The sequence below is a fragment of the Ahaetulla prasina genome, chromosome 10, assembly GCF_028640845.1.
Source record: "Ahaetulla prasina isolate Xishuangbanna chromosome 10, ASM2864084v1, whole genome shotgun sequence".
In the NCBI taxonomy this organism is placed as follows: domain Eukaryota; kingdom Metazoa; phylum Chordata; class Lepidosauria; order Squamata; family Colubridae; genus Ahaetulla; species Ahaetulla prasina.
In genome coordinates, this window is record NC_080548.1 from 4,180,841 (window position 1) to 4,207,369 (window position 26,529).

Here is a 26,529-nt window from a genome sequence, read left to right on the forward strand (position 1 = left end):
CTTCAGGGCATGTAAGCATAGGCACAGCACCAAATTTTACAATATGCAGAAGTGCCACACAAGCGCCACCTTTTTTAAAATGCACATTTTATCCTTCCATTTCTACAAGTCCCTTTCCTCCCTCAGGAGGTATGTGAACCTGAGCCAGGTGGGAGGCTGTCAAAGCCCAGCTGGCCCATCTGCTCCCCACCTTCAGAGCCTTTCAGGAAGGCAAGAGGCAGCCTGCTTACCTTCCCCTTCTATCCGACTTGGGAAGGATGGTGGGGGTGGGGGGGAGGCAGGCTTCTTTCTTCCTGGTCATTCTGTCTCGGAAGGGGAAAGAATAGGAGCCAGGCTCCATAGACAGCGCCTGGATGGGCAGAATGGAAAGAGCAGCAACACTCCCACAACCGTTCTTATCGGATTTATTGAACAGGTACAAGGTAAAGCTAAAGCAGAGAAAGCGGCATTTTTAGGGTTTGCAAGCCGATCAAGAGAGGAGATCCCTCTTCACAGAAGAGTCAGCGCTTCCTTCTAAACTGGAACTTATAAATTGCTGGCTGATTCACGGTTTCCTTCTTCAGCTTCACTCTCTCCGTTTTGTCCTAAAATCAAGAAGAAAAGTTTCCCTAAGCAACACGCTCTACCAAAAGTGTTTCCAGAGAGGCCCCAACAGCCAACTGCTGCCCCACAGAAAAAAAAGCACAGGGCCTCCCTGAGATGCTGGCCAAAGGCATCCCTGAAGGACGAACTGCCAGAAAGGAAGAGAAAGGAAGAGAAGGAAGGTTCCGTTGCCTGCAAGGGAGAGCAGAGGCCGCCTCCTGCAGCACCCAATAAGGAGCTCTGCTCACCAAGAGATCTTTTCGGGTCTGGAGCTTCTGTGCGATGACAAACATCTTCCGCTCACGCTCGATGCGCTGCCTCAAGAGGCTGTACTGACCCTTCCTCTGCCGGGCCAACCTCTGGAGACGGAGAAGAAAGAGGCTGTTTCCACCCAGGTGCTCTTGAAGTGACACAGTTCAGAGCGCTCCCTGAGGCTGGTCAGGGCTGCCCTCGTACTCATGTCCCCCCTGCAAAGGCCTTCTGCAGCCAGGCTGTCAAGGGAAGCCCTCCAATCATGCAAGTCTGAAGGAAAAGAAGGTTGGGGCAGGACCGCCTAATGGAAGTGCTCTGAGGCTGCAGCCAAGGGACGCTGCTCTGGCTTTGCAGGAGAACCGGAGGGGGCAGGGGCTAGGCTCACCCCAGCAACCAGGCTGCCCATTCCTGCTGCACCCGTGCCCCAGCCCAAGCATTCCTGAGCACAACCCATCATGGCAGGTGTGAGCTAATTAGCACCATCACTCAGGACAGATCCAAACTTGTTCCCCCGTAGATGATGATGACTCAAGTCTGCCGGGAGAGAAGAAAACCCACCAGTCTGAACTAGTCTGGGGATGTCAGCAATAAGCCAGCCAGAGGGAGGGGGAGCTTATCATCATCTGCTGAATTTCCCTCCCCCTCAAGTGGTTCTAGGCAACCTTCGCATGTCCCCACACCATATCTCCCATCGGGTCCTACCCAACCCAAAGGCAACTGGTGCAACTCCATGGCAACTTCTGGAGCTAAGTTCCCTCCCCTCCAGCTCTACAGGAGACCAAGTGAACAGCAACAACCCCACATGCAGCGGAAGCAGCCACATTCAGCCCTGAAAGAGGCTTCCCTGGCAGATTAGCCTGAAATCCACAACAGGAGGGATTCACTCTTCTGTATCAGCTCAGCTGTTCACTCCAGCCGCCATGCCAACTGGCTTCTGCCAATGGAGCAATAAGAGGCCACCATTTAAAAATTAAATCTGGTAACAGTCCCGTTCGTCTGTCACAAGCTCAATGAAGTCCTTTGAAAAGGGTGAACGGCCACTTTCCCAGCTGCCACCTAAGACACTGGAGTCAGTCACTTCCTTCTGAAGGATGTTTTATGAACAACAGAGTCTAAATAGGACTGTCAACACCGTGGAGATTCAGAGAGGACTTTGTCCATCCTGACCTCTTCCTACATGTTGCCCCATCCAGGAGGAAGGGGCTGAAAGCACACCAGGAAGAGCACAAACCTTTTCCAATAGAAGGAAGGCGAGTGGCCATTCAGTTTTGGCACACACAACCAAAGGGCCCTGTCCACTCCAACGACTTCAGTTATCTGCACAAATTTGCTCTTCCTCCCACCCCTGGGTGCAAACTGAGCCCAAGAGAAGACTCTAGGAAGCCAAGAAGCTTTAGCAGATCAGACCTGTAACTGTCCATCAGTGGTGATCCCCGAAACTGCATTCTTCTTCAGGGTTTCAAGGGTTGGCCTGTTGTAGACTCTGCTGACCAGCTCCGGAGCAGTGTTCAGATGGAGAGCAACATCAAACCTTTGCACTGAGAAAAGGACAGGTTGGTTTCTCATAATTAGTTGGATCCTCCCTCACTGACTCGCAGCTTACAAACCAACTGAGGCCAGCCTTAGGTTTACAAAGGAAATGTGCTGCATGAAGGGGAAAAGGCCAAATAACCAGCCAGGGATGCTACTTCACTTAGAAGAACCACAATAGAAGGAGGGAAGAAGCTGGTTGCATTCTTCCTTGGGAGGAATTTAAGATGAACAAAATTAGACCAAGATAAATCACTTTTAATTCCACTTAAAGGTGGAATTTTTTTTCCACCTTTAAAATAACATATAAGCTGTGCAGTTCAATTGAAAAAAATAAATCTTTTAGGAGAAAAAAATAACAATAAAAAGATACAACAATGTGGTTGCTTAAGTGTGCATGGCCTCTTATAAGTAGGGATTTGGCTGTGTTCAGAATTAACCAAACTTGTTCAAATTTATTGTAAATAGTACACATCTATAAATAGTGACTCTGATCAAGTCCAGATAAAGTTAGCTGTTCTTGCAGGATTTTTCTTACATTTATTCAATTGCCTCCTAGTAAAAGCCATGATCTACAAAGAGTTTACAAAGCATCAAAGGGATCTCATTATCGTAAGGTATCAGTCAGGAGAATGGTACAAAATGATGTCCAAAGCATTGGATATACTATGGAGTGAAGACAGTCATCAACAAGTGGAGAAAATGTAGCATAACAGTGACATTACTAAGAACTGGATCTCCCTCAAACATTGATTTTTTTTTAAATTAAGAAAATTGATCCAACATACAGCAACATTAAAGGAGATTTATTTACTACATGTGGCAACAATCCCCTGTATGTTTCATACATCTGTGATGTGGAGTTGGGTGGCAAGACAGTTTTTTCTAACAAAGAAAAACATCCAAGCCCAGCTAGATTTTGCAAAAAAAAACTACATCAAGCCTGAGAAAAGCATGTGGGAAAATGTGTTGTTATGTTCTGATGAGACCAAGTTGAACTTTTTGGCCATAATTCCAAAATATATACTTGGTGCAAAAACAACACTGTGAATCATCAAAAGTATACTATAGCCATAGTGAAGCATGGTTGGTGGCACCATTATACTTTGGGGCTGCTTTAGTCCCGTAGCTGGAAATGGGGCTTTAGTCAAGCACAAGTAAAGAACGTAAATATTTTTTTTTCAATCGAATTGTACAGCTTATATATTATGTTAAAGGCAGAAAAAAAATCTGAAGTGAACGATCTTGGTCTAATTTTTTTACATCTCAAAAAGCTGCCGCTTTACAGGGATATGTTGACTCTTTATATATATCCATGTATTTGCCCTTTTGTCTCAGTCAAAGCTCAGAACTAGCAAGTTTTTCAATTTGGCTGAATTACAACTCATCCAGAATATATTGGTGAAATTTCCAAGATCTAAAATTTTTGTCTCATAGCAAAACCACACACTTTTTCCCTTTCGTGTACATCTCTAGTTTTCACCTCAGCTAGTCTTTATAATAATTAGTATTGGATTTGGAGTTGTTTTTTTCCTTCCCACCATCTTTTCATTTTTCTTTGTTATATCTTTTTAGATTGCAAGCTCAAGAACAGGAACCATCATATTGATATTTCTAAGTCACTCTGTGCGAGTCGGAGATAGAAATAAAAAAAAAAATGTTAACAAATTATGGTTTGTTGCAATTCAGTCGGCTGTTGCTGACAGTTTCACTTCTGCTAAATGGGAAACATTTCACAGAAAAGGGTTGTTTTATTTTAAGCAGCACCAACAAAGCAACCCTCCTCCCTTTCATTCAATGTTCTACCAGAAAGTCAAAGTCTTATTTATTTATTTATTTATTTATTTATTTATTTATTTATTGTTCACATTTATATACCGCCCTATCTCCCTAGGGACTCAGGGCGGTTCACAGGCACTTAAAAATACACATAAATACAAACTAAAATAACAAGTAAAAAACTTATTCCATAGCCGAATTGTTAAAACCATATAAATAATAAAACCCATTTAAAACCATAAAATTTAAAATCTAATTAGGCAGGCTTCTCTGCCACCTTGATTTTCCATACTCAGTCAGTGGCTGTCCCACCACCTGTTTACCTTCCTTCTTGGTGTCAAAGAAGAACAGGTGCTTATTTGGCTGTTTCCCCTCTGCTTCCAGTAGGTGGAGCTCCGACTTCAGCTGCTCGATTTTCTGCTCCATTAAAAAGATACAGGCACAGAATCAAAAAGATGCAGGCGCAGAATTGAGAACTGAAGTCCTGGTTGGCTGCCCCCCTCCCCCCCCCAGCACAATTCTGAGGTCAGGCAACGGTTCCCTCCCCCACCCCCCCAAAAGGGCACCCAACTTCCATCTCCCACATTGCTAGGTCAGGGTTTTGGAGGCCTGCTAGATCCACTGGGGTCCAAGCAAGCCCAACCTCTGGAGAGGAGCCTCCTTGTGGGTTTCCTCCCACAAGCAGAGAGCAGCACGGCCTGAAGACCTTACCAGCACCCGGGGAAGGGGGAGACAAGGGCTCCCCCTCCCTAATGACAGAGGCTAAGGAGACATTTGGGTGTCAGGTGGGAGGCACAGCAGCCTCAGTGTGCCCAGGGGGCCAGGACTAGGAAGGGGACCCAAAGGTGCTTTTTAAAGAGGCACCTGGGCTTTCTGGACCAGAAATTCCAGCTGGGAAAAACCACCTTTGGGGCAACCGTGACCTGGGATGACCGGGAATCTTCTGACCTTGACCTCGGCTGCTCGCTTCATCTCCACGTACTTCAGGTCCTGGGTCTTCAACAGCTTCTGCTGCTCAGGGGTGGATTCTGCCTCCTGGCGCCTGATCACGTGCACCCCGTCCTGCGGGCAAGGCGAGAAGCGTCGGGCCCCCAGGGGAAGGAGGGCCGCCCCCGCAAGGCAGGCAGGCAACGGCCACGGGAGGCCCGCGGGGAACCGGGGGAAGGGAAGGCAGGCGGGGCCGCCCAGCCAGACGCGCCGGCCTCACCTGCAGCGGCGCCCGGGTCATCCGGAAGTAGAACTCGTCCGGGTTCTTCTCCTGCGCCCGGCGGCGCAGCGCCCGCAACGCATCTCGCTTCTTGTGGAAGTCGCTGCGGGGAAAGGCGGCCGGTCAGGAGCCCCAAAGGAGACGCCGCCCCGGGCGAGCCCCCCCCCCCCCGCCCCCGAGAGACCCTTCCTTCCACTCACGGGGCGCGCAGCCGGTAGTCCGCCTTCTTCTCCAGCAGCCCCAGGGCCTTCCGCGAGGCGAGCTGAAGAGAAACAGGGAGTCAGCGGGGGGGGGAAGAGGGCCCCGCCCCCGCGCCAGCTCGAGCCCACTTGGCCCCGCGCGAGGTGCTGCCGCTGCCGCGACTTGGCCGCCTTCGTGAACGCCGCCATGACTCCCACTTCCGGGAAAGTGGCCCACCCCTTCCGCTCGGCGCAGACCCGGCAGGCGAGGCCTGGGTCGGTCCCTCCGCCCTCGGCCGGGGCTCCCTCGCGCGCCCCCAACCTGTTCGGCGGGGGAACGCCTCTGGCGCCGAAGCCCGCCCCCCACGCGCGGCGGCAGCGGCGGCCCCGCCCCCCGCGCTCCCCGGCCCCGCCTTCCGGGGGGGCAAGGCGGGCGGCTCGCGTGGCTGCTCGGACTCGGCGGCTGCCTCCCACGGGCCCCGGGGCGCGCCGGACCGCTGCCGGTAAGAGCGGGCGAGGGGCTGTTCCCGGCGGGCTGCCGAAGCGGGGCGATCGGGGTCCCTTTGTCCCTTTGTTTCGGGCTTCCCCTCCTGGACGGGCGCGGGGCGGAACGGCCGGCGGGGAGCGCGGGAGGGTCGGTCGGTGGGGGCGGAAAGTGCCCGGCGGGAGTGTGCCTGGGGGCGCCCTGGGGCTTCTCCACGGAGCCGAGCTCTCTGGGCGGGGCGGGGCGGGGCTGGGAGCGGAGCCTGGCCGCTGCTCTGCCCGAGGTCTCCGGGGGGGCGAGGCTCGTGGGGGGGGTGGGGGGCCGGCAACGGGGCGCCCAGTTTATTCCCCGGAGATTCCCGTTGCTGCTCTGCAGGGTGACGGGGCGGATTCTCTTCCCTTCTCCCTCCAGAGCAGGGGAAACACCCCCCTCCCTCCCCCCTTGTCCCACCGGCCCCGCAAGGATTCGAGCCTTCCTGGAAGCAGTTGGGACGGCAGGGCTGCTTCCCGGCTCTCCCTCCGGAGCTGTGGCAGAGGCGTCCCGTGGCTCTGGGCTGGGGGATCTGCTGCGTGGTTCCCGCCGCTGCCAGCAATCCTCCCCAGATCTCTCCCCAGATCTCCTCCACCTAAGCCTCTCCACTCTCTCCCCCATCTCCCCCCGTCTAGTTTGGCTTCCTTCTTCTTCATTCCGTTGGAAAACTGCAGCTGAGGCTGGCATAAGCGAGTGCCCAGTCAGGCTGCCCCTCTCTGTCAAAGGGTCTCTGCTGCTGTCTTGGTCACAGGGCACTGATAGCATCGAGGGGGAGACTTCCTTATCCAAGAGAAGTGGGGACTAAAAAGTTGAGCCCTCAAAGAATGGGGCCCATCTTGCCCTGGAGATGCTTGGCATCTTACCAGGTGAGGCATTGTTGTGCTGCGAGTCCCAGCCGTGGGAGCTGCTGTGTTGCATCCGCAGAAAACAGCAGTTCTGTGAAGAGATAATGGAGGGGAGGGAGTTATTTTCATTTGTGAAAATCAAACACTCAGGCTAAGAGAGAAAAGCAAGGTGGAATTATACTACTTGACCCCAAAGCATTTGCATGGGGTTGTCGTGTTGTGAGGTGTGGGTGTGTTAAGATCCTGACCAGGGTCCCTCTCCAGGATTTGGTTTTGGCCGTGGCTTTTCAATGGGAGGCAGGAAGGCTTCCAGCTCCAGGAGGATTTTAGTTGAAGACTTCAGTTCCAGGAACTAGCTGTTGCTCCAAGGGTGGAGATGTTCTTACTGGGGTGCTGTGCCATTAAACTGGCTGGGTCAGCATAAGCTCAGATGATGCTTTCACGGGCTTTCTACATGGAGTGGCATTTGCAGGATTGACATAGAATATAATCTGGTGACCAGAATCAGTCTTCAAAGGGATCTCAGTAGATTTGATACTGCCCTCTCCGATAATATACAGTCCAGTTGTGAGAAATGTGGCATTCTGCACTTAAATAGGGAAAACCGGATGCACAGTAAGGGACACTTGGCTCACCAATTGTGTGTGTGCAAAGGCCTGCGTGTCCTAGGAGACCCACAGATTAAGCCAGCTGTGCATCCATTGTAAGCTTGGGATACATTAACAGAGGGTTGAAGGAGTAGCTCTACTCTAGGTTGAACTGGTCAGGCAGCACCAGGAAGAGTTCTGGCCACTGCAATACCAGATAGGGGATTTCTATATATTGAATAATTTGTGACGACTGAACAATGCTTTGTTCTCACAACACACTGGATTCCAGTGTCTCTGGCAGCTGGGGGTGCCTGGAGGAGATTCCATGTGTGGTAAGGGCAAACCAGCTTAGCTGCTGGCAGAACTGTGGCTCTCTCAGATACATCTGCTGTTTTCTGTATAGTCTGACCTGTTTCCCTGGGGAAGGCTCAAGTCCTCTCACAGGCCAGAACCTAATTGCCTAATTGAAAACTGTTTGATCTACCCATATGCACATTAGCAAAATGAGTAATTTGCCTCCTGCCCGCTTGTTCAGCTCTTTATTTATTTCAGAGTACCCAGTTCTACAACAACCCCATGCAATGTGCCCTAAATGATGTACCCTGATGCCTGGGGAAAGATTGGGGATTTCAGAGTTCTTTCCAGGGCAGCCAGAGTGGGAGCCAATCATATTTGGGGTGGAAAAAGCCAAACAATCAGCTCTAGTGGCCCATTGCCTTGTACTTTTGCTACTGCAAAATAGGCGCTGCCAGGGCTGCTGAACTGCCTGGCCAAAAAAAAAGGGTGGCTAACTAAAGCTGGCTGGGAATTGGAGTGCAGCCTCTCTTAAATCGGATCTCTGCTATTCCTGGAGCAGCAGCTCTTTCTATGGGGAGGCTGCATTCCGTAGGGGATTCATCCCCAGGAACGGTGCCAAGGAGCTGCCAGCCTGGAGACGGGCTTGGCTGCGAGGCACTGCTAAGACTGACAGCCTCTTGTTGCTGGCTCAAGCCCACAGCATCTTCATGGCCTCTTTAGCACCTTGAATGTCTCCCCCCAGCTTCCCATTCTCTGGCCAAGATGCTGAAAGCTTTTTGAACTTTAAGTCATGGCAGCTCAGAGCCTGGCCAGGTCTTTCCAAGCCTGAAGCGTGGGACTGCAGTGCGGGTACAAGTATTCCTTCATGACATTCTCTGGCCTGGTCGGTGCTTAGGATGAAGACTGGTCCCCTTTTCTCTTGCTGCTGCTGCTGCTGCTGCAAAGATTTTCCTTGCTGAGAGTTGGCTTCAGAAAAATGTCCTTGCTCTGCTTCTGTTATCCATTCCACCCAAAGGGCCATGTCCTTCCAGCTGGGGACAGAAGAAGTAAGGACAAATATTTTCCTAGATTCCCCTGGGGGGATGAGGTTGCAAAATCTCCCACAGTGTTTGGGTCAGTGACTCCGGAGGTGTGAATCATGGTCTCCCTTCTGCTTTTACATGGACCTCGTGCTGAGGGACCTGAAAGTGGCTCTTGAGGTCCAGGCTGGATTGCAAGGCCATGCAAATGGGTGCGCTGCTCTTTCCCCTCCCTCTCTGTTTCCTTTGGTGCAAAGCCCATCTGAACTCTCACATATCTTGAGTTACATCATAAAGCAATAGGAAACTGTGGTGTGATTCCAGGAGATGGTCTGGGAGCAACCCATCAATCCTTTCTCCAGACACTCCTCTCACTCCCGAGGCACATTGGTCTTTCAAAACCTGGATTTGCAACAGCAGTAGCCATCGACTTCTTGTTTAAAACGTTCTCTTGCATTTATCCTACACTTTTTTGCCAGCCAGGTATAATTCAAGATCCATGCAGTCTTCCATGAATCACCCAGTGAAGCAGAGAGTTTACATCAAATGAATAGCGACCGAAAGGGCAGGCTTGGCAGAGATACAGAAAAGTTCTCTGAGTTTGGAGCTTCTCCCATCCAGATGGTGGCCCTGACGTTGCAACATGGGTGGCAGAGACAAGGGGCCTCTCCAGAGCTCCTTCTTTTGAGCCTTCTGGGGTTGAGATCCCTGTTGAGCTGCTGAAGAAGCCACTGTATCCACCAACTCACCCCCAGCCCTGGGCAGGTTGACTCAGTGGTCTGGAATGTTCTCTTTCCAGATCTTTCCACCCCGTCACCCCCAGCGCCAGTGCGCCTTCCCAGAGAAACCACCTCTTTTGTTGTCAGATGAAGCCATTCCCTCCGAGATCTGGAGAGATTCCCATGCAGAAGCCGAGCTCTTGCTCAGAGAGACTTGGCCCAAGGCTGCGTGGCTTTGCTTTCGCAATGTGGCTTCCTTTTTCTCCCTTCCTCCCAGCTGTTGGTTCATTTCACAATCTCACGGAGGCCAGTGGGAGTCTTAAGCAGTCTTAAGGCAGCTCCCTGCATCTTCTGCCAGGCTCTGGTTCCCAGGTGGGATAAGGGGCTCTGGGCTTGCTTTGTGCTGTATCTGCTGCCCTCCTGGGCGCCAGGCTCCGCCGGGCCTTGGGCAGCCTCCTGGCCTTGATCCTCACCAGGGGTGTGTGAATAGCTCAGGCAAAGGGAGAGCATCTTGGCGGTCTTGGCTGTGCCAGGGATCCACGTCAGCTGTCCCACGAGAGCGTTGGGAATGTGCTCTTTCTCCTTTTCCTTTTGCAGCACTGGATTTCCCAAAGGTCCCTGGCTGGGCAACATGAAAAGGGGAAGAAAAAAAAACCAGATTTAAGTCATGCTGGCTTTGTATGCCAAGAGAGAGGCCTCAAACTTCCTGTGCATGGCTAAGTGGGAAGAAAGTGTGGGTTGCAGGGTGCAGAGCGCAACTGCTTTCTTTTGGGCAGCCCAGAGCCTCAGAGGCAGAGCACTTAACCAAAGGCTTTGCCGTCTTCGGCCGGGTCGTTGCTGCAGGTTTCGGCAGAATGCATGGGTGCCGCAAGGGAGTCTCTCTACGGGGATCCCCTTGTCAGGGAGTCAAGGCATCCGGGAGCCCTGAGTTTAACCAACTGAACATGAATCTTTAGGGAGCAGCCCTCCAGCTGCAGTGGAGCCACTTTTCAAGACACCCCATTTCTCTGTGTCTGGGGGATTTGTTACAAATGCTCCCCCTCCCCTCCCAGGGTGCTGTCTTTTGCCAAGAGCAGCTGCTGGCTTGAATCCTCTGCTCTCTGTCCTGCTTTCACTAATGCCTGGCATCTCTCAGACTAAAAATACTGGTTCAGATTAGAAGATCTTCAGTCCTTCTGTGGTGTCCCATCATATGGGTGCCTGGAGGGTCCGAAGCAGCTGGCCAAGACCTTGGCGTCCTCCCATGCTGGAGCTGCCCTTTCCCACCTGCTCCCTCTGTCATCAACACATGCCTCTCTATTCTTTCCCAGGCTGTGCAGCAACCAAAATAGGCTTGGGGATTGTCACAGACAGCTCTCTTACTCTATTGCCTTTGTGTGCCAACCATGTATTGATTCCGCCCCTTTATGCTACACTTGGAAAGGAATTAGGGTGATCATGGGTGGTGTAACTATGGGGGGAGGGGGAGGAGATCTCCAACTTACAAAAAGAAATGACTGGGAGAAGTTGTCTGGGACCATGGAGGATCTGCTCTTCCTTCTCCATACAAAGCGGAGCCTCCCCCTCCACTTCTAGCCCCCATTTGGCTCACCCTTCTCTTCTCTCACTCAGCTACTGAAGAAGAAACCAGGAGCCAGGATAGAATTCAAAAGCAGATTTATTCTATGCAATCTATTCACCAGGATCGAATATACTAATAGTCAATGCAAATTGGTGCCAGATAAGAGTCTCTGGACTTCGAGGTCTTCAAGGACTTCGAAGTCTCCTTCAGGGGCATAAGGACTTCAGACTGATGACCTTTTGACATTTGACCCCATCCTCAGGCTCAGCCTGGTCATCTCCTACAGAACCACCTTTCAAAAAGAGCCCTAAATGGGACTCTTCCTTAAAGCCACCTCTGTTCATGCTTTAATGCCTGCTCTTCGCCTCTTTTCTTGGCAACTCCGTATTAAAGTTTGGTGGAAAATGTAGGTGCTGTGCATCTGTTGGGAGCTGCCAAAATGCCTCTTTCTCTTCACTTTCAGAGAGAGATCTAATATTGTTGTACCTGTGTGTATTTTAAACGGCAATTGGATGAAAGACTACAAGAATTCACGTCAGACACCAATATACCCACACCCTTGTTTAGAATGATAGGCATTTAATTGTTCAGTAGTTTTGAGCATTGCAACTGACCTCATGTTGTGTGTCGGTCAAAAAAATGTCCTGCACCATTGTACTGACCAAGAAGCAGGTTTGCATTTCCGCTTTAGACAGCGCATTCTTTTGCTTTATGACATTTGCTTGAACCCCCTGACCCAACTTTGCAAAGACGATGAAAACCGCTCAAATGCCCGGCTCCTTTTTGAACCACAGTTTTGCAACAACTGCAGAGGGTATTGCTGCTCCATGGAGAGTGCAAAAGTTACCAACGGCTCTGGGGCTCAAATTGCCTCGTCTCTTTCAGCCTCTTGTTTGGAAAGCTCTGAAGCTGACTTGCCAGGACTAATTTGGATATGACTCCTGTTGAATCCCAAGCACGGCAGAGCTTTCCAATCAGAGAGAAGCCGTTTCTGATAGCTGAAGAGGAGAAAGAAGGGAAAAGGTCAGCCGGGGTGAGATAAAGTCAGGCGATGTACCCAGTGTTTTCTCCTGAGCAGCAGGTTTATACTAAACATGGCTGATACTTGACAATAGGTTAAACAAACGCTGACATTTGGTTTGTAAAGGCCTTTAAAAAAACGGAGGCCGTATGCGGGCATACCCAAATGCAACCATTCTCTTCTCTGGAAAGTCTCGTGCTGACCAAATGAAAGCAGGGCGGATGGATGAGGTTGCCGCTCTCTGCATTCTCCGCATGTTTGTTTAGAGGTTGATGAACGCAACCTCTAACGTTTGAGATAGATTGTCGTGGGGGGATGACTTCCTGCCCTGGATTGGGTCCTCTGCTTCAGAATGGCCCTTCTCTTCTGCCTTTGCCTTTGCCTGTGGCTGTCACCTGCATGTCCAGGTGAAGGAAGGAGGGGCAGAGCAAAGATGGAAAATCCCACTCGCACCTCTTCCTGGCATTTAAAATATAAGTGAATTTAGCTTTTGCCTTTTGTGGCAAAGGTGCCTTATTCTGCATTTTCAGATGGTGCTCAGGGATTTTGATACCCTGCCTGATGTATGCCATCAAGTCAATGTGCTTAGTGACGTAGAGGGGATAGGAAGGATCTGGCCTCAGGTCTTCCAGTGGTGCACCATCACTCCTGTCACGGAGAGCAAGATTGTGGAAAACAATCTTGCTCTCCCTTGGATGTGTCAACTTGTCTCCTCAGTGATCCAGGCATGGCACCGGCAGGTTTGTGTTTTGCAACTGCTTTCCTGCCCAAAGGTGAACTTTCAGCAGAGCAGGAAGCTTCCTTGTGGGTTTCAAAATGGTCTCCCTTGCACTATATCTGACCCACCTGATGACTGACTGAGGCTCTGGACCATCTTCAGCCTCAGCTCAATGGCTGTTTGTTGAGGGCATCTCTCCTCCTCCTAAGTTCTCAGCAGTCATGGAGGACCCAAGAAGCCCAGTTACCTGGCAGAGTGCCAGATCAGGTCTCTTCAGCAGCACACCCCAAAATTCCTTTATACCTTGAACAACCCTCCCCCCCCCCCCCAATTATGAGGATGTATGCAAGAAGGTGATGCCTAAGATCCCCCAGGGCAGGTTGGAGGAGCCCTGTGAAAATGTAGATGTCGGTTTATTTAACCGTGCTTATATCCTGGTGGACTCTGGGCAGCACACATTCAATCAATAGAAGTTGAATAATACAATAACGTAGTAGAATAATCTGTCCACCCACAATCACATAACCACAAAAACGTAGAGTCAGCTTGGGCTAAGCTCTATTGGAATCTTATTGGCTTTATCTGCTCGAGAAACGTAAACAGGATGGAAGCTACTCGTCCAGCCAGAGGACGTTCCAAAGAGAGGGGCTACCCCAGAAGAGGATCCCTGCCTCATCCATTTCCTATTCACTTTGTGGGTGGGGGTGGTATCCTCAGCCTCCTAGAAGTCTGGGCCAGAGGGGCAGATCCTGGTGCCGTCTCCTTAGGGGCTTTAGGAATAGGAAGCAGCACTTTGTCCTGGGCTGGAACCTCCTGTGGTAACTTCAAGATGGCATTTCTCAACCATGGCAGGATTCCAGCGCACTCACCAATATTGCTTTGCGCCAGCCTCAGTTCAGGATCATTTGCAAAGGCAGCCTCACCGTCCCCCTGGCGTGTTCCTTTCACTACCCAGTATGGCTGCAAGTTGAGCATAGTTTTCACCTGCTGTGTATGCAGGTACCATGAAATCAGGAGGGCCTGTTCCCGAGGGAGTGTGTTAGGGAAGCCAGGGGCTTACTGGCAAAGCAGATTTAATCAGAAATTGTTCTCCCCCGTCCAGACACAAACTTCCATCTTTGCCCTCAACTCAGCTGCAGGGTTGGACTTGGGAGTTCTGAATGTAAAAGGGGCCGGACTCCTTACTCCCAGGAGGAGGAACCCTCAGGCGGATCCATGGTTCACAATTGCACATGAGGTTGGGGGAGGGGTGTATTTTCCCAGTTTCCTGAACTTTATAGATGGATGCAGAATGATGTCCCATTTTTCTCCTCCCCAACCCCTTTCATCCTAAGCACTTCTGTGGCTCCTTCTGGAACTGTCCTGGGGGAGTTTCGGCCAGCGTGCTCTGCTCTCTCGGGCCTGGCAGGCCGAACTCAGGGTTCCCACCAAATTTCCCTGTGAAATGGGATGGCTTGCCTCTGAACCGTTGCAGCAAAGAGGCCTTGAAAGGTCAAAGGGCCTCTTGCTGGGAAAAGTTCTCCACAAACAACCCCCTTCCTTGAACACGGGCGGTTTTGACTGGGCTGGGAGTATTGAGTCGACAAGAAAAAATGGCTTTCTGTAGAGAGTTATGGTTGCTTTGCGCTGGGGCTGTAATTGATACTGGATGTCCCATGCCCAGGCTCTCTGCTACGAAGGGAATTCTATCCAGCCTTCCTCTCCTGCGGGGAACAGAGCCGCCCTCCCCTCCTGCCCCCCCCCCATCCGTTCCCCTCACAAACACACAGCAGCAGATGGCGGAGAAGAACAGGCTGAGCCTGTCCGCTCTGTGCCTTTTGGGACTGAAATGGGGGTGGGGAGCGGGCATTTCCTTGCTGGAAAAGAGATCAGAAGTTCTTTTTACTGTCAGTAACCAGGACACCCCCACTTGACTTGATTTCTCATCAGGGAGGGTTGCAAAGCCTTCACACCCTTAAACACCTGATTTATATCCTCCCCCCTCCCCTCCCCGTGGCAGCTCTCCAAACAAAGAGTCACCACCACGGAGCGAGCCTGTTTTGACCAAATTTGGGGAAAAAAGTTCCCTTGAGCAGTTGAGCAACGTTAGCATGTGGAAGATGGAGAACTGCTGCCTCCCCTGGCTGAACACACAACCAGGTCCAAGGAGCAGCGTCTCCCTCCCGCCTCCAGTTTGGCCTGAGCAGCTTCCTCTCTTCCAGCCCTGCTTGTTTTAGGGAGACAAATGTGATGAGGGCACGGGCTGGATAACCAGACCAGTGACTCTGGCTGTGGGGCATGGCTTTCAAGGCCCCCTCTGACCTGCAGGCGGGACTGTGCTCCCACAGAAGGAGCAGCCAGGAATCCCTTCGCAGCTGCCCTTCCTGTAAAAGGCAGACCCAGCTACAGGATGGTATCCAGATCACCGCAGTATCTTCTTTAGAGGGTTAGCCTTGGAGACCATCAACTCCCCAAAGAAAACCAGGCTAGGAAACCAAAGTCATACGGTAGAGGTAGTGTTGGGATGGCTTGTAAACTGCAACATCCTGTGGCCACATTGCTTAGCAGCAGCTGTTCCTGCAGTCCCTGTTGCTCTCATTAAGCAAAGATTATGGGTCGTTAACACCTCCTCACAATTTCCTATAAGCTTCCAACAACCAAACTCTGGGGAAGCCGGAAGGAATTTGCAAGTCCCAGGTGGCTTGCAAGCAGGGGTGCAGGCAAGCCAGCAGCTACTGCCGGGTGGGAGAGGATGCATGGGGGGGGGGTGGCCTGCGAGCTCAGAGGGACCAGGAGGATGCAAAGATGGGGCAGATTTACTTAGGCAACTTGTGACATTCTCTGCCAGCTTCCAGTTGATAACTTTGTTTGTAGGAAGCTGATAGGGAAGGTTGAAAAGGCCGTCACGTGACTGTAGGGCACTGCAACCATCATAAGGGTGAGCCAGTTACCAAGCGCCCAAATCACAATAATAATGTGACCCTGGGGGTGCTGGAATGGCTGAAACATAGACGACTCGTGTCCACCATTTAAATTCAAGACCATCGTAACTTTGAATGCTTGGTGAATGAGTGGTTGTTAACCAAGAACTACTTTTATTATGGGGTTACAACACTAACAGAATCTTGCAAGTCTGAACACTGCACCCCTCCTCTTGCGTGAGATGCTTTCTCAAATTACATTTTTGCACCAGACTTAGATTTCCCTTTTTTGTGACTCTTGTCTTGATTCTGGTTCTTTCTCCTGTCCCCCAAGGATATTCCTCTTGCCCATGACATCTAAAGAGCGCTTTTCAGCTGAATAGCCAGTTGTGTGGGGTCCCCAGTGAAAAGGGCTGTTTCTTGCTTGCAGGAAATGTGGATTTTGCCTCCCATATAAACCTGTCACCAAAAGTCCCGTTTCTTTGTCAGCTGAAAGTCATTCACAAGCTATTCACAAGCCTGGGAGGCAGAACTCTGCCTTCTCAGAGCAGCAAACCCCAACCCGCTATAGTCACACAATACTGCTAAAACTTGGGGGAGAGGCGGCCCACCAGACCTAGACGGTCACCTATGTTGAGCTCACGGGGCCTGTCCTCAAGCATGCTGGGCCCTGGGTGGGCACAAAGCAGAGTTGCCAAGGCCCGGGGGGGGGGCAGGCCTGCTCTGGCGCTGAAGAAGAAGGTGCTTTATTTCGTTTACGGCTGCCAGGGAACTGCTGTGTTGCTTCTCCCCATCTGTCCATCTGCTTGGCTCTCGGCTCACTGAAATGGGAGTCGAATTATTCAGAAGACCCCATGTGGGCAGTGGGCCACAATTTCAAGATTTGCTTGTGGTGGATGTTAATAATTTTAACAATTCCGCTCTTTCTGGAAGCCTTGAAACATGTTGCCTGTTGTGGAAAAATGCCTTTCAAGTTGCTTATGGCCCCAGGGTAGGGAAGGAGAAGCAGACATTTAACAGAAGGTAGGTTCTAGGCCAGGTCATATGGGAAGCATCTGTTTCCCAGCTTCCTTGGATGGTGGACCAATAAGCTTGATATGTAATCACTACCGGTAGGTTGCCTCAAGTATCCTGCAGGCCAAAGAGACCCTCCCAGGCCAGTGCAGAGTTCAAACTATCCGGACAGAGGGAGGACATGCCCATCACTGGAATGAATTGCCTTCAGAAGTTGTAGGTGTTCCATCACTTGGGGGGTTTTAAGAAGAGATTGGACAGCTTTTTGTCAGAATGGTATAGGGTCTCCTACTTGAGCAGGGGGTTGGACTAGAGGACCTCCAAGGTCCTTTCCAATTCTGTTAATCTGTATTCTGTATCATATGCCTTTCTGGAACAGAATCTTTGCTCTGTAACTTGCCTTTGGGAATGAGAAAAAATAATCTGATGTTTGAAGGATACTGTCCTCCTCTCTCCCCCCCTTTACCTTTTCTCAGCTCCTTCAGTTGCTCTTTATGGGGTCTACATTGACCACTGAATCTATTCCAATTTCTTAGAAGTTTTCTTAAAGATGCGGGGGGAATCCGGAATGGGACAGTCCTTAGGAGGCAACTGGCTGAAGTAGGAGAGTGGGATGACCTCGTCCTATGAATGGAACATGATGCCACCATTTAGCCACCTAAAACTGCACGTCTTCTTTGCTGATACAGGACACTTCTGGGTCCTATTCAGTTGCATAAATGTAATGTTGTTACTCTCAGCCCTTTTCCATACCTCTCATGTTCGTTGTGAATCTTATTACTGTATATTTCTGTCTTTTAGGGTATTAACTGTTCTACATTTGTGCAAATTTCACAAGCATTTTCTCCATCTTAATCCTCCTTGATCCAAAATTTTAATCATCCCATAAAAATGGTGAACAATAAAGGCCCCGAGACTGATTTCTGGTGCATCCCATCCTGCCTGCCTCCATTTGGCGAAGAATAATTGATCATCATCTTTAAGGATGTTTTTTGGGCCAGGAAAATCCTAAGAATCCTAGAATCCTAATCGGCTTGCCACAATGGACTTCATCCAATACTTCACTGAAAAAAAAAGACATTTATAGCAGTGTGCAATGTATTGGGGAAATTACCCAATAAAAAACATGAGATGAATCTGGCAGAAAGCCCAAGCCGATATCTGTAATTACTACTACTACATTTTCAAAGTGCCCTTCTGAGGCTGCTCTGTAATTTATCGGAATTTCCTTTCTTGCCTTTTCCTTCTGAGATAGGGACAATACCTGCCCCTTTTTCAGTCATCATCAGCACTTCCCTGTTCTGGATTTCTCAAAGGCAAATGCGTCAAGGATTGTCTAGACCTGCCCTTTGTTCCTTTCTTTCTTCCCTGCAGTTTAACTGGTCCTGGAGATTTAAGCTCATTCAAAACAAAGAGCTCTCCAGGATTAGATTTCTATCAAGTTTAAATCCTGTTCCCTTTTGTGTTGCTTCTGTTTCTTTCGAATAACTCTTGCATTTTGGTGAATCCACCTGATCTCCATAGTGCTTATCATGTTTTTTGCTATCCTTATTATTTTTCACATTGAACATTACTGTAGAAGCAGCAGCCATGAACTTCACCAGCCAATATTCTTTCTTTGAGTGGTTTAAAGACCATGGTCCCTACCCTTTCCAGCATTGCCGGCGGGAGGGGGAGGAAATGATGCCTTGCGAGCGGCAAGCACCGTTTGCAAGAGTGGCGGGCACTCAGACATGCGTGTGAAGCTCTGGGTGAGCAACGGGCACTCGCATGTGAGTGTGAAATTCCATTTGTGCAAGTGATAGGCTCTTGTGCGCATGCGTGAAGCTCTATTTGGGTGCACCTGCCATTCATACAAATGGAGCTTCACACACACACACACTTGCGAGTGGCCACCACTTGTGCCAATGCAGCTGTGCAACTGCCTGCCACTTGCAAGGCCTGGTTCTGAGGGGGCCGTGGCCCCCCTCCTTTAAAAGGCCCTCTTTCAGCAACATCTTCACTTTCTACAATGCCTATATCTTTATGTGACAAGGTTTTCATCTCCAGTTGCTACTTTAAGTCTCCCAACTTAATTTTACTATGTTAGCCAAACATTTTTTTCTGCCAATCCTTGTCTGATGCGATCTATCTTGTGCCAACAGTCCTTGATGTAGATATTTCAGGCCCTGGCTCCAGAAACGACATTTTTCCCATGGTTATCCCATTTGTGTAGCCATGTCGTGACTCGCAGGGATCTGATTTGCCTTTTCAGTCCGTCAAAGAGGACTGAAAACCAAAAGGATGAGAGCACCCTTGAGGCCTTGAGCTTTCTTCCAAGGTCTGCATGCCTGTGGTGTCTCGGTTGCAACTATCTCTCGGTATCATTTCTTCCACACGTCTAAGCAAGAAGGGATAATTGCCTTGTCGGTGGACTGGAAAGGTCTTGGGAGTTGTTCTGTCATGTCCTTGATCTTTACTCCAGACAGTGTGTAACTCTTGAGCTAATAAGTCCAGTCAACATACCCTTTGTTTCAATTCCTTTGGTAGTCATGAATCACCACTTACCATGATCCTTCTTTGTCTTCTTATCAGGTACAATCTCCTCCTTAGCACCCTTTGGAGGTCCATCCTCTCTGTCTTTTGCCTTTTGGCTTCTAAGAGTCTGAACAGGATTTCTAAGTTTCTGGAGGGCTTCTAAACTCCTTGCTTCTGGTCATTGCCCTCCTTCACTGGGCTGCTCCCAGGTCATCTTGCCTTCTTGTGGAGGAAGTCTTTGTTATAGGACCTCCTGCCTTTGCACACGCACACCATCCTTTCTCACCAACTCAGGGGTGACCCTTTGCTGCTCCAGTTCTTCACAGGCTGCCACAAACGTGCCAGTGCAACTGATGCACACCAGATTGTTTTCAGGCAGGAAAACCAACATTGCAGGTCACTCCTGCAGGCTCCTGTTTTGTATATTCACATTTGTTTCACTGAGCACCACTGAAAGGTTTTCCTTTCTTCTCCTGTTCCCTTCGGACTCTCCCATTGCCCAAGTGCAAACTCTTGTTTTAGAGAAAGGATTTGTTAAGGAGTTGGCTCCCCCACCCACCCCGGCTGCTGTAGGAACTTCATTCTCACCATTTCTGGAGGGGAGACGTTGATTTACATGGGAGAGGCATAATGAGACCTAGAAAATAGCCTCTGTTTCTAAGCACGTCAGGAGCACATATGAGGAGAGCTGTTGCCTCTGGACACTGTTGGAGGTCCAGTTTCAAATGTAAGGAAATATTTTTTAGTGTTTGGAGAAGGGACAAAAGATGGTGCTTGCTGAAGAAAGCTTGCAAGCTATCCACTTGGAATATTGCAGGAGAGCTGGGTGACCCAGTGCACTGGACTTGTTAGATCAAATAATAAAAACTCTCTTTCCAATATAGCAGTTAAATGGGTGTTATTGATTTTAAAAGTAGAAATTTTGTTCATATTGTGGAGTATAAACCTAGCCATTGGCTGGGAAGATTGCTACTGGAGAGCCAGGATGTGGTTCTTCTGCTCAAGACAGCACTTGTTTCAGGCGACAGGGCCCTTGGCTTGGCAAAGACCAGTGGAAGTTCAGCTTTTGTTGCAACATGGCAACGCGTGTGCTGCTTTTGCAGTTTTCCCTCTTCCTCATCCCTCTTCATACCCCCTCCTCCTCCTCCTTCCTTCTCTGGTTTATTTCAAAAAGAAATGAATTGCTGGAATTTCCTGGAGGCTGTAGTGATTGCTCACCCTCTCCCAGTTTCAGGACAGCTAGTCTAGGCATGCTAACATGGGAGCTCCTGGCTGGAGACCAACCCATTGGCTCTCTTGTAAGAGGACAGCAGCTGCTTGCCCATCTGGCGGGGATGTTGTCAGTCATTGACAGGAGATGAGAGGTCTGGAGAAACTTCCCTGCTTTTGCTGCACTGGAAGACCTGGGCAGGGCAAAGATGCTCCCCTCCCCATGACTCTGATCATGTGGGAAGGCAGCCTTTAGCCAAAGCTTCTGGGGAGAATTGGATTTCTGCTGGCAACAAATGTGGAGTGGTGGATTTGCCCCCAATCCCAGATGGGTGCCTGACTGAGAGCCAAGGAAAGCTGGAGGGCTACCTAGCTAGAGGTAAAGGTTCCCCTCGCACATACGTGCTAGTCGTTCTCCACTCTAGGGGGCGATGCTCATCTCCGTTTCAAAGCCGAAGAGCCAGCGCTGTCTGAAGACGTCTCCGTGGTCATGTGGCTGGCATGACTAAATGCCAAAGGGGCACAGAACGCTGTTACCTTCCCACCAAAAGTGGTCCCTATTTTTCTACTTGCATTTTTACGTGCTTTCAAAACTGCTAGGTTGGCAGAAGCTGGGACAAGTAACGGGAGCTCACCCCATTACGTGGCACTAGGGATTTGAACCGCTGAACTGCTGACCTTTTGATCAACAAGCTCAGCGTCTTAGACGCTAAGCCACCCCAGGTGCCCCAAATAGCCAGAGTTTGAAAATGGACTTCTGGCATCGCCAGTGGAGGCTAAGAGCTGCTGGACATAGAGCCCATCCAACAATTTAGAAAAGAAAACTACATCAAGAATTGGATTCTGAATTGGATCATTTCTTTTATCTTGCCGTTCCCTCACCATTCAACACCAGTGCAAGGGTGTGGCTTGTACAGCTCAGAGTGAACGGCACCCTCCTTTCCCCAGCTTGTGTGCCTATGCAGAGGAAACAAAGACAGAAAGATCATCTTCCCGTGAAATGTGGCTAGGAAAGTCAACTGCAGTTTGTTTCTCTTGTTTCCCAGGAAGCGCCTCGACTTCCAGCCAGCAACATGACGGAAGGCTTTGACTGTGCCAGCTGCAAGGAGTCTCTTTACGGGCGCAAGTACATCCAGGGAGACGAGGGTCCCTTCTGCATCCCCTGCTATGACTCCCACTTTGCCAACACCTGTGACGAGTGCAAGGAGCTGATTGGACATGATTGCCGGGTGAGGTGCCCCAGTTCTGCTCAGGCTGCCCCTTCTCCCCCCCTCCCCCCCCCCCCCCCCCCGCTTTATATGGGACCTTTAAAAGGAAAACTGGAGAAAATATAAAATGCTTTCAGATGATCAAGACAGCACCCAAAACAAATCACAGGTAAGGTTCCACAACATTCCCCTGGGGCACGTTGTGGCTTTAATAGCTAAGGAAGCCCAGCCACCTCAATGGGCAGTGGAGAGGCCCCAATATTTCCAGCCTTTTGGGCTACTGTGACTGGAGAAGACCTATGACCATCTTGGCCTTCTCAAGGCTCAGGATTTGCCCTTTTGATGCACCATCTCAGCTGTTGACCCCTTTTATTTATTCCTCTCTCCCAGTCCTCACTCTGCAAGCTCTTTCATTGATCCTCTCCCCCGCCCGCCCCCCAAGGCCTTATTGTGCCTACTCAGTTTAAATTTCTTGGAGCAACCTCTCCAGTTTCAGTCCTGAGAATTTGTAGAAGCGGTCCAGGAGCCTCCTGACTGTCAGGTGTTATGAAATGGAAACATCTGCTCCCTGGAGCTGCCCTTTGCCTTGGTTAGGTGGGGCTGGGGCTGGATTGACAGGATTCAGACAAGGAGGAGAGGAGAGGGAAGGAGGGAGGCGAGGTGGTGCTGCAGAGACAGATTAAGTATAAAATGGAGTTCAAGACCTTTATCAGTTGTATGTGCCTGTGTGTGACTGGGTGTTTTAAAAAAGCCTGTTGTCTTTATAACTACTTTGAGATACTTGGTGCAGGGTAAAAGGCTCCGATTTGGCTTTGTTGCTGTTGTCAAACTTAATTGTTTTGCACATAGTTTGTCCCATTCGTCCTGTGTAGAATCCCAATAGGCCAGATCCCATTAGTGGAAGAGATGTCCCTAACCTTGTGTGTATTATTTGTTGGGACCTGTGATGGTGCTTTAGATGTGGGGGCAAAGTAAAGGTGGGTTTCTTGCAATCTGCTTCCGGCGTTAGCATCGTCTCCTCTTGCTTATGAGAACCTGCCTCAGGCCGGGCGGAGTCTTGTCTGCACCTGTGGATGAGTCCCTCGTCTGCTTTGGGCTGAGCATACCGTGTGTGCATTTGTGTGAGCTGCAGGTGGCAGCCGGCAGGGTTTGGCTCTTTTGTTTCTAGGGCTTCCTGCACAGCATGGAGGGGCCACCTCGCAGGAGAAATAGAAACAGCAATCCCAGGTGCCCGGAAGGGGTAGGCAACTGACCTCTGACCTCTGCTTCCCACCCCCACAGGAACTCTACTATGAGGACCGCCATTACCACGAGGGTTGCTTCCGCTGCTTCCGTTGTGACCGCTCCTTGGCCGATGAGCCTTTCACCTGCCAGGGGCAGGAGCTGCTCTGCAACGGCTGCTATTGCCAGGAGTTCTCCTCCCAGTGTGTGGCCTGCCAACAGGTGGTCATGCCAGGTGCAGTGATGATGCCCCTAGCCCCAGACCCAGCAGCCCCTGGGCTTTCAGGTGCTCACCCACCCTCCCTCTGCCCGCAGGTTCCCGGAAATTGGAGTACAACGGGCAGACTTGGCACGAACACTGCTTCCTCTGCAGCAATTGCCAGCAGCCCATTGGCGCTCGTTCCTTCATCCCAGAGCAGAATGAGTATTACTGCGTCTCCTGCTACGAGAGCAAATTTGCGCCACGCTGCACCCGCTGCAAGAAGGTTGGGTCTTGACCGGGGGAGGGGAGGGGAATGCAGCCGGTAGGAGCATCCTAGGGCGAGGGGGCCCAAACCAGCCCCTGAGATGAGCTTCTACTCCTGTGCTCACAGACACTGACCAAGGGAGGAGTGACTTACCGGGACGAGCCGTGGCACAAGGAGTGCTTCATCTGCACAGGCTGCGAGGCCCCCCTGGCTGGGCAGCAGTTCACCTCCCAAGAGGATCAGCCCTACTGCATCAAGTGCTTCGGCAGCCTTTATGCCAAGAAATGCAGCGCCTGCGCCAAGCCCATCACAGGTGAGTCAAGCGGGAGGGGCTCCCCGGCAGAATCGGGTAGAGGTGGACCCCTGTCTCATGCCTCCTCTTTCTTCCCCAGGTTTCGGGGGAGGCAAGTACGTCTCCTTTGAGGATCGCCACTGGCACCAAAGTTGCTTCAGCTGCTCCCGCTGCGCTACCACACTGGTGGGGAAGGGCTTCATCCCTGACAACGACGAGATCCTGTGTCGTGATTGTGCCGGCAGTCTCTGAAAGGGCATCCTGGGCAATTGTCCTCTAGATTGTGTGTGTGCCAAAGTTCTTTCCTGGGGCAGCGGCAGGGCAGGGATGGTTCTCCCCTCCCTGGCATTGCTGACTGGTGCCAGCCGCCTCTTTCCTGCCAGACAAAAATGGCAACTTTCTCACCCAGCCTGTCTCTGATGAGCTCGGCCGCTTCCCTTGCTCACCATCAGGGTGGCGGTGAAGTCCACCCCCACCGACCGTGATCTGCCTCCAGGGCCGTTTTCTTCTGGGTCCGGAAGAGAGCAGGTGCGGGAGCCTTCCATTGCCCACCCACTGCTCTTCCCTGGGATCCAACCCGGTTGTCCGACAGTTAGTAGGAGCAAGCTCAGCTGTTCCCCCTCCACCATCATGTTTCTTTCTAGCCTGCCCACTTTTGCAGGGGAAAGGAGATCTCCATCCCCCAGGCATGGAGTACCACTTCTCTCATCCCCCATCCCCTCCCCCCAAAGTTCTGGAGTGGCAGCCAGCCTTTTGGCATCCCTCCTTTGCTTTGGTCCCCCGGAATCCCTGAGTGGCCGAGAAAGAAAGCTTGCAAGGCACCAGAAAAGGCTCCAGTTTTTTCTCCCACAATCGCTGGGCTTGAGATTTGAATCTCCTGACCTCCACTACCCGCCCCCCCCCCTCTGGGCCTGGACTTTCTACCCGCTGCTTTCTGTCCTGGGAGTCTCCCACCCTTCAAGCCTGCCTTCCCACCTGGAAGAAAGGGGCTCTGTCGCTTTCTGCAGACATTCTCTGTGGCCTGAATTTCTTTCCTGCTTTTCTTTGGTGAAATGCTATGCATGTTCCTTTAAATGCACTATGTAGCCATTCCCTCAAATGCTTTGCTGCTGGGGAGTCAGAGACCACAGCTGGGTGTCTTCCTGTTGGTGGGGTTGCTCACCTCTGGTCAGTGGATCTCTCCTCTCCTTTTCTGACTTTCTCTAATAAATCATGTTAATGGATTACTAAGGATAACTCACTTGGAGAACTGGGGGGGATGAGATGGGTTTGCCGTGCTGGATCTGCCGTTTACTCTTCTCACTGAGCTGCTTCCCAAATCCTAAAGAATTCAGCACTTCCTCCTGCAACCCACCATCTGATGCTGCTGGGTGTGCCTGGACCTCTGCTCCACCCAGGATTTAGTGCAAGGAAGGGGAAGGGTGCCCCATGACAAGGGTTGCTCCCACCAAGGGTAAGCTCTGCTTCACATCCAGCCAGTCTGGCACTGCAACCCTTGTTTCTCCAGAGTGGAAATGAGAGATTCTCTGGCAAGCAGATCTCGTAACAAGTGAATGTCAGCCAAAGTAGCTATGGCTTCCCCCACGCCATCCTTTCTTTCCCGTCCAGGGAATTCAGCAGCTTGGGAAAGGGAGTGAGTTTGGGTCAGACTTTTCCTGCTTGCAGAAGACACTCAACAACATTACGGGCTATCCGAAGAGGGTGGCTTGTGTAGCATTTGAAGGGGGCGGGGTGCTCTGCCCGCACCTCCAGGCACTCGGCAACCGAGCGCCTAGTACCTCTATGCTGCTGGAATCCATTAGTGGTGGGCTATGTCTTCCCAAAAAAGGAAGCGAATCGTTTGGCCAGCAACATCTGGATTCTATCCCAAGGGGGTGGATGGGTCATAACCTGCTCGGTCTGCCTGATTTATTTGTGGGCTGAAATGAGATCATGTGGTAAGGCCTGGCGGAGTAGCAGTGAAAAGGCCTCTGAGCTGGATGAGAAACCGGATGCTCTGGGCAAGGAGATGGAGCTCAAGGGGGAAGGAAGCCAGACACATAGAAGCCCCACAGGCATCGGGAGGGGCTTCAGCCAACTCTCCTAGTTCACCATGGGCAGGGCGGGCCTAGTGCTGCCTTGCACCCTTTCTTCCCTTTACCTTCATGGGCCTCCTGGAAAGATCACCCACTGCGGCAAACCAGAGTGGTCTGGAATCAGTCCTCTTCCCGAGTCCAGTTATATCCCTCCCAAAAGATAATCAAGCAACAGATCTGCAAACACCAAGAAACAAGCAAAGCTATTATTGGAAGCCAACATTTGTCAAAAACAGATCATGCCAGTCAAAACCTTTTTGCATTCTGTGACAAAGTGACTAAATTAATGTACCAGTGAAACGCTGTGGACATGGTATACTTGGCATTTGATGAAGTAGGCCATAAACTACTTCTTGGTAAAATAGAAAAATGTGGGATACAGGGCATCACCAAAGTGTAGTCCTGAATGGAACTATATATGGGAGGAAGTATGCAGCAGGGTACCCAGTACTCTTCAATGTCTTCATAAACTATTTAGACAATTGTTTAGACTAGCCAATACCCCAGAAGATAGGCTAAAGATCTGGAAGGATCTCAACAGACTAGAACACCGGGCCCTATCTAACAAAATAAAATTCAATAGTGAGAAAAGTCAAGTTTTACGCCTAGGGAAGAAAAACAACAACAAATGCACAGATACCAAATAGGTGATACCTGGCTCAATAGCAGTAACTGCGAGAGGGATGCAGAAATCCTAGTGGACAATCACTTAAATATGAGGCGGCGGTGTGCTGTAGCTACCAGAAAAGCCAATGCAGTCCTAGGCTGCCTCAACAGCGGGATTCTATCAAGGTCATGTGAAGTCTCAGTACC

At 50.6% G+C, this 26,529-nt stretch overlaps 2 protein-coding genes across 2 annotated transcripts; one reads left to right on the forward strand and one right to left on the reverse strand.

Moving 5' to 3' along the window:
• Positions 1 to 387: 387 nt before the first annotated feature.
• On the reverse strand, positions 388 to 5,810 carry UTP11 (UTP11 small subunit processome component). Its single transcript, XM_058195432.1, has 8 exons — positions 5,680 to 5,810; positions 5,551 to 5,612; positions 5,351 to 5,453; positions 5,092 to 5,205; positions 4,467 to 4,560; positions 2,242 to 2,372; positions 831 to 941; positions 388 to 584 (listed from the first exon to the last, which is right to left on the reverse strand). The coding sequence occupies exons 1-8, from the start codon at positions 5,737 to 5,739 to the stop codon at positions 501 to 503; spliced, it is 759 nt and encodes a 252-aa protein (XP_058051415.1). The 5' UTR covers positions 5,740 to 5,810; the 3' UTR covers positions 388 to 500.
• Positions 5,811 to 5,880: 70 nt separating this feature from the next.
• FHL3 (four and a half LIM domains 3) lies at positions 5,881 to 24,864 on the forward strand. Its single transcript, XM_058195433.1, has 6 exons — positions 5,881 to 6,032; positions 21,500 to 21,682; positions 22,943 to 23,117; positions 23,198 to 23,367; positions 23,476 to 23,662; positions 23,742 to 24,864. Exons 2-6 carry the CDS (start codon positions 21,527 to 21,529, stop codon positions 23,891 to 23,893), a joined length of 840 nt encoding a protein of 279 aa, XP_058051416.1. The 5' UTR covers positions 5,881 to 6,032; positions 21,500 to 21,526; the 3' UTR covers positions 23,894 to 24,864.
• The last annotated feature ends 1,665 nt before the right edge of the window (positions 24,865 to 26,529 follow it).